The sequence below is a fragment of the Syngnathus floridae genome, chromosome 6 (assembly GCF_059516105.1).
Source record: "Syngnathus floridae isolate MCC-2025c chromosome 6, RoL_Sflo_1.0, whole genome shotgun sequence".
NCBI classification, from domain to species: Eukaryota; Metazoa; Chordata; class Actinopteri; order Syngnathiformes; family Syngnathidae; genus Syngnathus; species Syngnathus floridae.
Genome location: NC_142418.1, coordinates 7,205,837 through 7,218,520, shown reverse-complemented (window position 1 = coordinate 7,218,520; position 12,684 = coordinate 7,205,837). Strand labels below are relative to the sequence as shown.

Genomic DNA, 12,684 nt, shown 5'->3' with positions numbered 1-12,684 from the left:
ACTCTCTTTCTCCCTCTTCATTAATAATAATTTTTTCATTGCTTAATCATAGTTTTTGTTGTCAGGCAGGCAAACAAAACAACAATTCATGCCAGTCTACTCATTGGGAACCCGTTTTCATAAAGTTCTCACACCTTGGATTATGTCTCTCAAAACAAAAACAAAAAGTCGAGGCTGGTTCCAACGTACGTCAGGGAGGTGTGACCTTTTTATTCCATTTGAGTAAGCACAAGTATAAATACGATTTTGATCCCACTGTACTGTAGCATCTCAGCAGTTTCAATGCGACAACATGGCATCAGTCTTTGTTCATCCTCCATCTGTTCTTCAATTGAGTTCAGCCAGAGTTGCATTTTATCTGAAGAATGTTTTGTTGTCATGCCTGATGTCGCAACTTAGCGACTCGTCGAAGAAGGCCATGTGTCTGTACATCACCAGGGGTGTGCGCTCCCCTATGACGGCCTGGGTAAAGTTAGGGCGTCCCCACGCGTACACCAAACTGTTGAGGAAGCCTTGTAAAGACACACTGGCGGCCTGGAATGAAGTACAGCCTGGGATGAACTCACTCTTCCCTTTAAGAACAGTGCATATTTCTCAATCATGAATGACACCTGTATTGTGTAGGCGATGAACAGGCTCTGCTGCTCAACATCTGCCCACAGCACCAACGTTGACAACAATATGACAAGGAGGGCTGGAAACATTTGATTTTCATTAGGATCTTTTTCATTCCAAGGAGATAATTCATAGGTCAGCACAGAACGTGTTCCTCACACAAAAAAAAACGATCCACAATAAATCCAAACATAAAAAAGTTTGCATGTTTTTGATGAAAGTATTTTCATTTTTTTGTTTTTGTTTTACTGGAGTTTTTGTAAATTTCACTTTAAGAACTAATACAATTATACGTTATTTGTTTCAAAGCATTTTTATCAGCTTATATCTGGTCCCTCTGTTCACTTACAGCATTATTTCAGGATTAGCGTGACATTTTAGAGTTCATTTCATTTCATATCTTTCAAGCTTGAAGTTACTGTTACACATGCAAGTGATTTTATCTGATGTTACACTTTTTTTCTGGTTTTAGCTCTACAAATTACTTTTGCTTATTGCAACTGCAGTTTTTTCCCCATCAAAGGTAAGTCGAGTAGTTCAGCATATATTGGTTCATTTGTCATTATTAGTTCACCTTGATAATATTCACATATTTTTTAAACGCAACCAATATACATCACGGTACCATATTAAATGTCACGTTCAAGGCACGTATAAAAGACTCAGCCTGTGTGCATGCGTGAGTATTGTATACCTGGTGCCCAACAGAACAAGATGACCATGACCATGTTCCTGGCTGTGGTGAAGGAACTTTTCAATCTCCTGCCAGAGAGTCCGTCACCTTCCACTGGGAAAAGGGCCGCCTGCTGGTGCTCTTCGTGCCACTTTCCCACCTTATGGTAAATAACCTTTCATTGGTAAAAACAAAACCACAGTGTCAAAATAAATGTTTTAATAACCTGAAAAACACTTTTATTGATGGTGGCAACCTACAGAGCATGACAGCATCACAGGGATCACCACCAGGAAGATAAAGACTCGCATAAAAGTATCATGGATTATCTCCTTGGAAGAAGAAAAAGTTTAGGGTAAGGATTTGCGAATCTTGATGAAACTCATACATAAAGCAATCACAGCGTCAGGAACCTTGTTGTAATATCTGCCTGTTGGGCAGTTCTCTCAATTTACTGTTGTCTGTCTATATAGCCTGGTTCAGAAGCAGAATCGCGACAAGGTGCAACAAAATTAAATAGAAGTCTGTATTGCCCTACATCCAAAAAGAGGTCAAAGGGTGGATCGCTCGACTTAGCTTGGCAATGTTCTGGGCTTACTGCTTCAAATTTGACCATACAGGGACAAAGTCTCTTGATTTACTTGGAAATGGCCAAAATCACTGTCAAATAACTCCTTAGTACAAAAATGGCAGACTTCCTGTAAGACTTCTTCGAATAAGCATAAAATGGCAGCTTTCCTATGTTATGTTTTCTTCTTGATACAGTTTTGTTTATTTCTATCAAATTTTCATGTTGCTAAACATACAGTCTCAGGGGACAGTTATAAAAAAAAAGTCTGACAATACCTATTTCCAAGCTCCTGGAAATAGCCGTAGTGAGCTTGTAATTTTTACACAAAATGGCAGAATTTATCTGACTTTTTGGGAATTGCTTCTTTTTTGCGAATGCACTCATGACAAATATTTTTACCAAATTTGATGCTAATTTGAAAGTGGTGGGGTCTGGGGTTGAATTGTCAAGGACAAGATGTCTCTGACAAGTTTCACTTTAAGGGGCCCCTGAAAATGGCCAAATGAAGGCTAAAATGCCAAAACAGCTGATATCTGGCATCTTTTCGGGCATTGCCCCTGGTACTCATAGTCTACTAACAGACATGGCAACATATGGTCTTGTTCAGATCTTGTGAAGTTTAGATTCATCATCAAAATGTTGATTCAAGGACTAAAAACAGTTTTGATACTCACAACATCTGAGCAGGAATCTATCCAGATGTGCATGAACAAAATACAACTGAGGATAAAAACGAGACAACAAAAGAGGTGAGAAAACATTGTCATGTCTGCGTAAAATTCCAAATTTGATGATGACCTGGTGCAGTATTTAGCATTGTCCTGGATGCTGGTGCTTCGGGGGTCAGGAATTAAAGGAGTGGCTCGGATGAAAGGTGTCAGCACGTACGCCAAGTAAACGGCACCGGGGATCAACCTAATGAAGCGCTAAATGCCATTATCCACATCATTTACCCTCTTCTCGTTGAAAAGAGATTCAAAAGAGACACTCACCAAACAAACATGTACACTGGTAAAGATAACAGTCTACTTCTGAAGCCACTCTGTGAGGCAAATGTGCATTATTTAAACATCCCTATTTAAAAATACACCCAACAATGTATGTGTTGATACCACACCTGCTTCCCCTCATCCTCAGTGGCTGTCGCTCGCCAACCTTTGATGGAGTTTTTGGACTTCCATGCGTACACTGCCACCAGCAAGAATGAGATCAGGTAAAATGTCTGGGACAAAAGGAAAAATACAACTTAGATATAGTGGCGGCTTGGCTTGGCGGTAGAATGGTCCTCTTCTATCCCAGATGTTGGGGTTTCAATGCTTATCCTTTGTGAACCCCTATTGGCTCCTGATGGTATGTCTGTCATCAGCAGGTGAATGAGGAAGCAGTGTGAAGCACCTTGAGTACCAAAGATAGAATAGCGCTATACAACTACAGCCCATTTTAAAACACAGCCTAGGTGTAGCTTGGAGTAATACGTATTACATGCTGGTACCGTCGACATCAGCAGAGGCTGCATCACGTAGAGCAGGGCTTCCTCAAGCATTGGATCACGTGTCGGTACTAAGCCATAAGCCATTCAGTTCTCGAGTATTGTGGTGTTATTTTTCATTTCATTATTTTCTGTCTCCACAGCAAAAAGGCCACAAGCCTGGGAGAAGCACCACATGCACATTTCCTTGATCATAAATATACGTAAATTTTTTCTTATGAAGCATATCTGAGTGCTACTCAATCTGTTGTCAGAACCAACAAATCCATCTGAAAAAAAATACCATCAAATGTAACCCTAACCTCCGTGAGTCACAATTTACCACACTAAGATAACGATCGATTTGAAATTGTGAGAGCCCAATTGTGTACATCTTATAGACGTCTTGTACTCCGATCTGTGATCATTACTCATTTGACTACTAGCTTGACTGAGTCAAGGGAAAACTGCATTGGACATGACACATGGTTAGTGTTTAGCAACTCAGCACATCTACCACAGCGTTCAACATCAATGTGATTTTCTGACAGTGCCTCTTTGGTTAATGATTGCCCACTGTCTGTTTATGTTGTTATGTAACACATGAAGTCTAAGTACATGTTCTCGTGAAAACGATGCCATCTTTTTAATGAGTGTCCCTCAGATTTACAACACACGTGTTTGATGACAATTTGTCTCTTTGCACTCAACTTCATGCACGTGGAATCTGTTAGTAAAAAGCCAGGAATGTTCAAGGCAGAAGAAACCTTTTAACACCACAATCTGTATTTTGCATTTGTGTGTATTGCATAAGCTGTACCTGGTTGTCATGTTTACCTATTATTTATTTTTCCAACAAAATACCATTGCAAAATGTAACAAAATATATATTGTTAATTGTTATTATTTTTTTAAATAACCCTACTATGCTGCTCTAAATATAAATGATACTTTCCAGTGGTAGGGGAAACTTGCAAGCTATAAAACAACAAGTCCCACTTCTGCTTTAAAGACAAAAAGATGTTTTCACTCCTATACTGTAAGTAGCACACACACACACGCGCGCGCGCACACACACACACACACACACCGCACGCACACATACACACACCGCACGCACACACATACTTTCCATATTTGCATATTGAAAGAGCCTGACTAGACGCACTCATTTCACCATCATGTTGCTAATCTATAGAATTCAAAGTATCCATGATCCTCTCAACAATACCCTCGACCGCCGAGAAATTTCTACAAATTGTGTCGCAGGATTATTTGGAATAATAGCCAGTCGTAGTCAGATTCCTGTATTTTAATTTTGCTCAAGATGGTCGTACTTGGAGAGTGAAATATGATTTTAGGGAGTAAAGGCTGTTGTTTCTCACCAGTGACAGAGGCAGGCTGTATAGGCAAATGGTTACACTGTTGTTGGCACCGACTTTGTTGATGGCACTGGTGAACATCAGGATCAGAGCAGCTGCAAGGTCTGCCAGGGACAGCTGAACTAAAAGGTGCACCTAAATGCACAAACACCATGCTTTAATTCTATCCATCCATCCATCCATCCATCCATCCATCCATCCATCCATCCATCCATCCATCCATCCATCCATCCATCCATCCATCCATCCATCCATCCATCCATCCATCCAATCTCTCTAACGACCAAACCTGTTCTTTCAGATGCCTCCATCTGACCATGGAAACCACCAGCACAGAACAGCTGCCAATCACGCTGCAGATGACATTAAGACACAAACATGTAAACACACACACGCATCATTATCCTGTATTTGTGTCTCCAAAAATGCTTTTATTCTATTTCATATGAAAGATTCAATGCAGCGAAAGCAAATCAATACATTAACTTCATCACCTACTATCATCATCATCATCACCAGTTTATTGTGTGTTCTAAGTTCAGTCTTTATTGTGTTACAGCTGCTGTTGGGCTATAAATAGAGTTGGGTATATTTGACTTGTGATTTAGTTTAACTGACATTTTTGATTGGTCGTTATCATACAATAGGAGTGCCAAAGTTGAAGCATATTACATAACATATGATACATTTTGATGAAATGAACAACTGATTATAATTTAAATATTATTTCAGGGGTAGAACTACATTAAATAAAGGATGTGGCCGATTATAGCCAAAGTGGCCAGCGTCATTAGGTGATGTTTACAAAATGATAAATAAATAAATAATTAAATAAATAAATAATTTGGGCGGATCAAATGAGACTGATGCCATTATTTTAAGAAGGGAAAGATATCCTGCTGATGGAATACAAAACAAATTGCATACACAGACTAGGCCGAGACAACACAAAATACTGTATCTATTTAATGTTATTGAACTGCCTGCTTTAAAGCATTTATTGACCTTACTTATTATTATTATTATTACCTTATTACCTTTGTTTATTTACCTTCATCTGTAATAATATACATTTTAATTCAGTCACTATCATCATTAGCTTTTAAATGTTGAATCTGCTTCCAAATGCCTCTTCCATCTTGGTGTTTAAGCTGCGCTCATATTGGTAGATATCCAATACATACGTATTTATGAAATTGTCATCCACCTTTGGATGACACCCATTCCGATCCATCTGAAGCTCATCGATTGTGTTTAATTGCTATTTATATTTATTTACCATGACACGTATTCCATATCCATGTCTCACTTTCTCCATTAAGGGTCAGTCCAGCCCAATTAATATATGTAATTACATGTAATGGTTGTGATGCAGGTTTGACGGTTATCATCACACTAATCCACTCTCGCAATACCATTTATTGATCGCATATAGTAATTTGAGCAAATTTGATCTATATTATAAAGTGTATATGATATTTATAATCATAAAATCTGATAGCTAAAAGATGCAGAAATGAATCACCTGGGAATTAATGAGACCAAATATACAGTTGAGAGAACATCGATCTGCAAAACAAAAATAGGCATTTCATGCTGGTTTCCCATGTCTGGCTGTACATTCTATATGCCTAAAAAATGATATACGGAAAGTCCTACCTGATAAGCAGTAAGTGTACCATTGAGGCCCATTCTTGATAAATCAGTTCAAGTAAAAGTCACATTTAGTTAGACACACAAAAGAACATTCCTCCATGGTAGCCTTTATGGCAAATGTGTGCTTTGGTCAATGAACACCTGCACACAAACGCAAAGTGAAACAAGTCACATGACGCTGCTTTCACTGCCCCTGTGTGTGTGTGTGTGTGTGTGTGTGTGTGTGCGCACGCGCGTGTGTGTGCGTGTATGTTATTCTAACGTTCCAGGTTCTTTTCTTGTACTTTCTTGAAATTAATAGTGGGTTTTTAAAATACTTTACAATTCAAAAATCAAAAACATTTCCCAAGCTGTCGCTTCTGTTGCATTTTGATTCTCAAGGATTCTTTGATTTATTAGAGACAAGCAGTTTGAGATTTTAATTTGTTGTTGATAATGATTGAGCATTGATGAAATAGAAGAAAAAATATCACATTTGATAGTCACCCCAGAAACACAAAGACGCCAGATGAGTTTAATCTTGTTGAGGCAAAGAAACTTAACTGTGACAGAAAATAGGATGAGAAGACAAGTGATCAGGGTTAATGGACAACTGGTCTCTTGCAAACATATGATTCCGTGTCTGTGCACGGTACAGTCATCCAAACACCATCTGAAAGAATAAAAAAACCTGGATGTGTATACATATGTGTAATTCTCAGCAAACTGTATTTATTCATTGATTTTACTTACCATCCTCATCAATTACGGTACATTCACCAGTAGTAAGTGGTGGTGGTGGATCAAAGTTTAAAAAATCATCAGGAGGTGATGTTCCATCGGTCCATTCATAGGCACCATCCTGGAAGACAAAATCACATTTAATTGAGATATATTTTAAGAGTTGAGGACACACAATCAATTTGAGTGATTCTACACAAAACTAGCCATACTCAAAAGATATGAATACATATTTAGTAACATTTTGTAGCATGACAGTATTTATTACTGTAAATCCAAATGGATTCAAATCCACCAATCAAGTCATCAAATTTCAAATCAAATAATTGTATCAATTTGAAAAGAAGTGACAGGATTCAATCAGAACTTTAATGTTTTGTCAATGTTTTACCCCATCTTGGTCATTGTATCCGATCCAGGCTGAAGTAACCCCCTCTGGTATAAGTCCTTGAACCAATATATTTTCCAGGGCATTTTCGATTGAGACTAGATTCCCACCGAGAACTTGACAGACACTCTGATGGAGAAAGAAAGTAAACACTTGATTTCACTCATTCAGATCCACCGTTAGCAAGACATTTTCACTTTGGATCAACGGATCGATGGATCACTGATTGAAATAGCAGTAAACTGGTTAGGAACTATATCACAACTATTTTCGTCCATACCTCTGCATCAAGAAAGTCCCTCTCTTCCGCTTGGAAAATGTAGCACTCACAATTGAACTGAGTCCACCCTTTAGGACAGTTATTAATGACATTTTTTTCTTGAGGAAAGCAAAAACAAAATAAGATAGGTCAGTTAAATCTGGTGTGGATGTCAACAAAACTAATCAATAGTTCATTTATCTTTTGATTATACCTACCAACCTTTCCAAAAATTGAAAAAGAACGAATGCTGCAATGAACAAAAGCGTATTGTTAAAATCAAACAGCAAAACAGAAACACAGCAAACATCACCGTAAATATAAGTTTAATATTTACGTTTTATAGTTATGTAAGCGGTTAAGATTTTGACTTACGCCTCCACTCAACAGTCCATTGATCACACAAAGGAGGAACAACAAGCGAACAGCAAATGCCATCTGTGCAATAATTGAAAAACATGTTTTTAATAATTGAAAAACATGTTTCTAACAATAAATATTAGCAATGTTACACTTATTACATAAAACACAAAAATAGACTAAATGCCAAGACTTGACATGATATTGAGTTTGAAAAGTACAATGTAAAGTTGTGTTAAGTTACCTTTGCAGTTGTACGGGTGCCTTAGTGCTGTGGACGACGACACCTTTTATATCGCCAGTCTTGGAATGTTGAATGTGTCAAATCGTGTCAAAGTCACATGACACATCAGAGAAAACAAAAAAACAAAAACCCAAAGAACTTGTTTGCCAAACAGCTAATGGACTAAACTCAGTTACCTGTAACTCAATGTGGAGACTAACGAATAAATATTTTTGTAATTTGGAATGTGTACGTATGTACGTATAACTTGCAATGGTCTAGCACTAATCTACGTTAATGCTGTGGTAAAATCAGGATTGCAAAAAAAATATTACATAAAAAAATAATTCAGGGTGATAAGTAGGAATGAATAAAAAATAGTGAGGAAGGCGATAACTTAATGTGCCTTATTGACGACATATTTGTGCTGTGCAAACTACTTTGTGGCTCAGTATTTGTCTCCTTGAAGCCTCATATGATGGGGATAATCTGAAGACCTCATGCGCTTGTAAAAATCCCAACCTTGACCTACCAGCAGAAATTTTTATTAATTTGCAAATCAATGAAATATTTTGTTATTAGATGTTCAACATTGGCTCATTCATTCGCACCATCTCTAAGTACAATCACAAGCCAGTGAACTGCAGTCTTTATGTATGTGTGTGGTTTTGATTTCAAAAAATGTAAGTCCCAGGCTCTGAGTGGTCTTAATGTAACACTGACATAAAGTTCTTCAGAGGCCACAGGCGCGGCAAGCAATCAAACTAGACAAAGTGAGACTGCATCGACAGTCAAACTGGTTAGAATGTTCCCGGGCGTCAACAAATAATTAGTTCATCTGTTTCTGCTAGGACATCATGGGGGAAAACCTGATAGCAAAGTTGCACACCAAGTGCAATTTCTCAAGAATGAGGAACACAGTATCACACCCAAATAAGACAACAGCAAACAATTGGATGAGAGAAAATTAATGGCTTCGCTTTACACAATAGTGATAGAGTTTCTTCAGCCTTGTCGCCAACAAAAACATCTGGTGTACAGCAAAACACAATACAGCAAGCAGAACTAAAACAAAAGTCAGTTTTATTTTTAAAAAGCACTTTTATGCAAAAAAAAAAAATAGTAATAATAATATTGTCTCAGTTTTGCAGTCTTAGGGCGGCGCAGCTGTGAAAACTAGTGCAGATGGAGCGGTCCAAGACAAACAATAAGTCAAGCATCCAGAGACTATTTTTGAACAATGTTATGCACGTCAGCTAATTGCACCATGCCGTACCAGTCAGACAACAACAGCGTCCAAAGACTCAATCTTTAAATGCCATCTTACAAAACTCCCTGGCTGTTCTTTATTGCCGCTCCTGTATTAACACTTTCCTGGCAATGGGATTCAACATGAAATTCAGCAGATTATCCAAAACGTACCTGCTGATGAAGTTTTTTCTGTCTGTCAGCGGCAACCTGCACAATCATTGGCAGAGTTGGGAAGCTGGAAAGAAACCTGTTTCCACCTTACCTTGACAGGTGATTCGCTAGTTTTCATCCCATTTAGTCAATCTCATCCGCATTTTCATTTAGTCAAGTTTTAGTCGACTATAAATTGAAAATTCTAGTCTTTACTTCAGACCAAGAAAACATAATTGTATCCATCTATTTTTTGTCAACAAAAACTGCCAACATTTTAGTCTAATTTTAGTCAGGAAGAAAAACATTTTCCTTGTTATTTGTGTAAATATTGAACATTTTCATGTTCATACACATCTTTCATGTATGAAAATGTAGGTCAAAGCTGCTTTGTGGCGCAACATCTATCTTATCTAGATGAGTTGTTTTGGCGTGTTTTGGTTTTAAATTTGCAACCAGGTTAGCATAACAAGTTCACACACTATCAAACGCGGCAAAGAAGCTATAATATTTCTTCTGTCGCCAAGTTGTCTTCCTAGTCACGCATTTTGTTCAAAACCTGTTTGTCAAACACCTCATCAGTAAGGTTCATTGTTTTTTTCTGGTATGGTTAAAAGCTTAATTTATTTCCTTGCTCTGGGAACTGGTATGATGTATCATGTGACTTTGCCACAATCTCACACACTCAACATTCCGAGACTGCCAACCGAACATATAAAAGCAATGGCCGTCATCGTCTTCATTATTAAACTGTCGCTTGACTGCAAAGGTAACTTTACGTCCTGCTTTTCAAACTGTATTTTATGGAAACCTTTCCTCATTGGATGCACTTTTGTTTCACGTGTACATGTTAACAATGTTAGGTATATTTCTATCATGGCACAGATGGCATTTGCTCGTTGCTCGTTCTTTCTCCTTTGTGGGATGAGTGGACTGTTGTCTGGAGTTGTAAGTTAAAAAAAATCATCTTACTCACTGACTTCAATATAAACATATGTTGGATGCCAATGTCAACGCAGTCTGATTTTACAAAATGTGCTTTTCTTCTTCACAGTGGTCATTCCCTATTCTCTGGAAAAGTTGGTAGCTGTGACTCAATGAACCTTTTCAAATGAATAATTTCTGAGTTTTGTCAAGATTGACCTCTGATTTTGGTGACATGTCTCATTTTCTCGCTAAAACAATTGTGTTGCAGATATTAAATGTCCTGCTGATTGGACTCAGTTGGACTGTCATTGTTACATATTCGTTGCTGACGAACTAAGCTTTGTAGACGCGGAGGTACGAAAGACTTTTACCAAAAAGTACAAATACAATTCTTTACTATCAGTGATCCATTTGACTGCTGACTGATGGATCTCAATGAATGAAATCAACTTGGCATTCTCTTTTTCCATTAGGAAGACTGCATAATGAAAGGTGGAAATCTGGTGTCCATTCACAATGACCTGGAAAATAAAATCGTAAAACAACTGATTGATGATGATAATGGTGGAGCGACACTTGGCTGGATTGGGCTCCATGATACAATTGCGGTAAAATCTTAACCAGTAAAAGCATTGTGATTGAATCCTGCCACTTGTGTTCAACCAAAGTATTTTTGCCTCAAAAGAAATGAATGTGTACTTCTGATACGATCTTGTCACCAGCAAGGTGTGGAGCTATGAAAGGACAAAACATTAAAACGCATCTACCTCCACTTGGTGGTTTACGTAACGTTCAATAGAATAGAATAGAATAGAATAGAATAGAATAGAATAGAATAGAATAGAATAGAATAGAATAGAATAGAATAGAATAGAATAGATCTTTATTGTCATTGTCTCACTTGTCTCAACTTTTTTAATACATCCTATCGAGTTTAATTTCAGGATGAATTCTATTTAAGAGAAAAAGAATCGCTGTATTATGATTTAAATGATGGTGAAATACAATCAAGACTGTGGAAAGACAGTAGATTTATATTCAAATAATGCTTTTTGCTTATATATGCTTACATGGGCTCATTCAATTGTGACTTTTTCTTCCAGAATAATGACTTTTTCTGGACTGATGGATCAATTGTGGATTTCACCAACTTTGACAATTTGGAGCCGAGTGGCGGCCGTCAATGTGTAGAGATCCAGGCAGACGGTGAGTTAAACCTGTGATTAAATTAGGTTAATACAATGTATTTAAACATGTATTTCTTACAGATGGACTTTGGCAAGATGATGACTGCACAGGCACCAACCCATATGTTTGCATCATGGATGTGTGCCATGGCGGAGATCCTAGCTCTCCAGACTGTCCATAGCTATGATCAATAATCAATGAAGCAAATATCAAATGCGGTGTTTTTTTGGGGGGGGCTTTACCATCATAATTTTTCCTCTTCTCTTTCTGCTCAGTCGTTATTAACTAAAAAAAAATGTCTCGTCCCTTGGTCAGGCCCAGAAATCCCTTTATTCATTTTGAAAAAGACAAGCATCTGTTGTGAATGTATGGTATAACCCTGGAACGCAACGCTAAGTTCCGGGGTTCTACTGTATTTTCATTTGAAATGCTTAACCCAATACAATTTATGCTGAATCACCCTGCTACTACCCACTTTCCTTGGGGGCAATGAAGCAGCCCCACCTACCCGAGTGAGTAAGGGTAGTTTGACCTGTAATGATTCAATAATTCACTTCTGTGTAAATGGCTGGCAGAGACCTTTGAAGAGGAAGACTCCAAATTTAAAGGGAGTAGATGGATCAAGAGTTCTTAAATCAACATGCAAAGCAATTATAAAATGAAAAACTCCGGATCTGATGTTTTTTAAACTCTATGTTTAGCACTTGTGGGTGTTATCTGCTGGGGTTTTTTACCACTTTTCACATTGGCCTTTCAAAATGTTTCAAATATATTCAAATAAACTTACATTGCCTTGCATTTCAAAAATGTATTCATATTGCAACATACTCAAATATGTGACACCATTTGTAGA

At 37.7% G+C, this 12,684-nt stretch overlaps 2 protein-coding genes across 7 annotated transcripts; one reads left to right on the top strand and one right to left on the bottom strand.

The window, feature by feature from the left end:
* Positions 1 to 190: 190 nt before the first annotated feature.
* On the bottom strand, positions 191 to 8,402 carry LOC148396240 (uncharacterized). Of its 5 annotated transcripts, XM_088378533.1 has the most exons (18): positions 8,337 to 8,402; positions 8,108 to 8,170; positions 7,955 to 7,982; positions 7,754 to 7,851; positions 7,477 to 7,602; positions 7,098 to 7,206; positions 6,369 to 7,017; positions 6,235 to 6,278; positions 4,999 to 5,062; positions 4,713 to 4,844; positions 2,977 to 3,081; positions 2,852 to 2,901; positions 2,658 to 2,774; positions 2,534 to 2,579; positions 1,549 to 1,620; positions 1,310 to 1,463; positions 612 to 694; positions 191 to 534 (listed from the first exon to the last, which is right to left on the bottom strand). In XM_088378533.1, the coding sequence occupies exons 7-18, from the start codon at positions 6,399 to 6,401 to the stop codon at positions 355 to 357; spliced, it is 1,080 nt and encodes a 359-aa protein (XP_088234659.1). In that variant the 5' UTR covers positions 6,402 to 7,017; positions 7,098 to 7,206; positions 7,477 to 7,602; positions 7,754 to 7,851; positions 7,955 to 7,982; positions 8,108 to 8,170; positions 8,337 to 8,402; the 3' UTR covers positions 191 to 354. The 5 variants fall into 5 exon arrangements, with proteins under 5 accessions (XP_088234659.1, XP_088234658.1, XP_088234657.1 ...); XM_088378532.1 differs by having other exon boundaries at positions 6,235 to 7,017; XM_088378531.1 differs by having other exon boundaries at positions 2,534 to 2,774.
* Positions 8,403 to 10,417: 2,015 nt separating this feature from the next.
* LOC148396239 (ladderlectin-like) lies at positions 10,418 to 12,638 on the top strand. 2 transcript variants are annotated; one of them, XM_088378539.1, is made up of 7 exons: positions 10,418 to 10,485; positions 10,602 to 10,664; positions 10,771 to 10,795; positions 10,912 to 10,997; positions 11,117 to 11,251; positions 11,747 to 11,849; positions 11,912 to 12,638. In XM_088378539.1, the coding sequence occupies exons 2-7, from the start codon at positions 10,602 to 10,604 to the stop codon at positions 12,010 to 12,012; spliced, it is 513 nt and encodes a 170-aa protein (XP_088234665.1). In that variant the 5' UTR covers positions 10,418 to 10,485; the 3' UTR covers positions 12,013 to 12,638. The 2 variants fall into 2 exon arrangements, with proteins under 2 accessions (XP_088234665.1, XP_088234664.1); XM_088378538.1 differs by lacking the exon at positions 10,418 to 10,485 and having other exon boundaries at positions 10,580 to 10,664.
* The last annotated feature ends 46 nt before the right edge of the window (positions 12,639 to 12,684 follow it).

Excerpts from the sequence above, each read along its gene's own strand:
- LOC148396240 (XM_088378529.1), bottom strand. The coding sequence starts at position 6,317 with ATGGGAAACCAGCATGAAATGCCTATTTTTGTTTTGCAGATCGATGTT. Across the intron at positions 3,082-4,712 it reads ACAGCCTGCCTCTGTCACTG|ACATTTTACCTGATCTCATT; the intron begins GTGAGAAACAAC and ends CTTTTGTCCCAG. Across the intron at positions 2,775-2,851 it reads CCAGTGTACATGTTTGTTTG|GTTGATCCCCGGTGCCGTTT; the intron begins GTGAGTGTCTCT and ends GCGCTTCATTAG.
- LOC148396239 (XM_088378538.1), top strand. The coding sequence starts at position 10,593 with ATGGCACAGATGGCATTTGCTCGTTGCTCGTTCTTTCTCCTTTGTGGG. Across the intron at positions 10,665-10,770 it reads GTGGACTGTTGTCTGGAGTT|TGGTCATTCCCTATTCTCTG; the intron begins GTAAGTTAAAAA and ends TCTTCTTCACAG. Across the intron at positions 10,998-11,116 it reads TAAGCTTTGTAGACGCGGAG|GAAGACTGCATAATGAAAGG; the intron begins GTACGAAAGACT and ends TTTTTCCATTAG.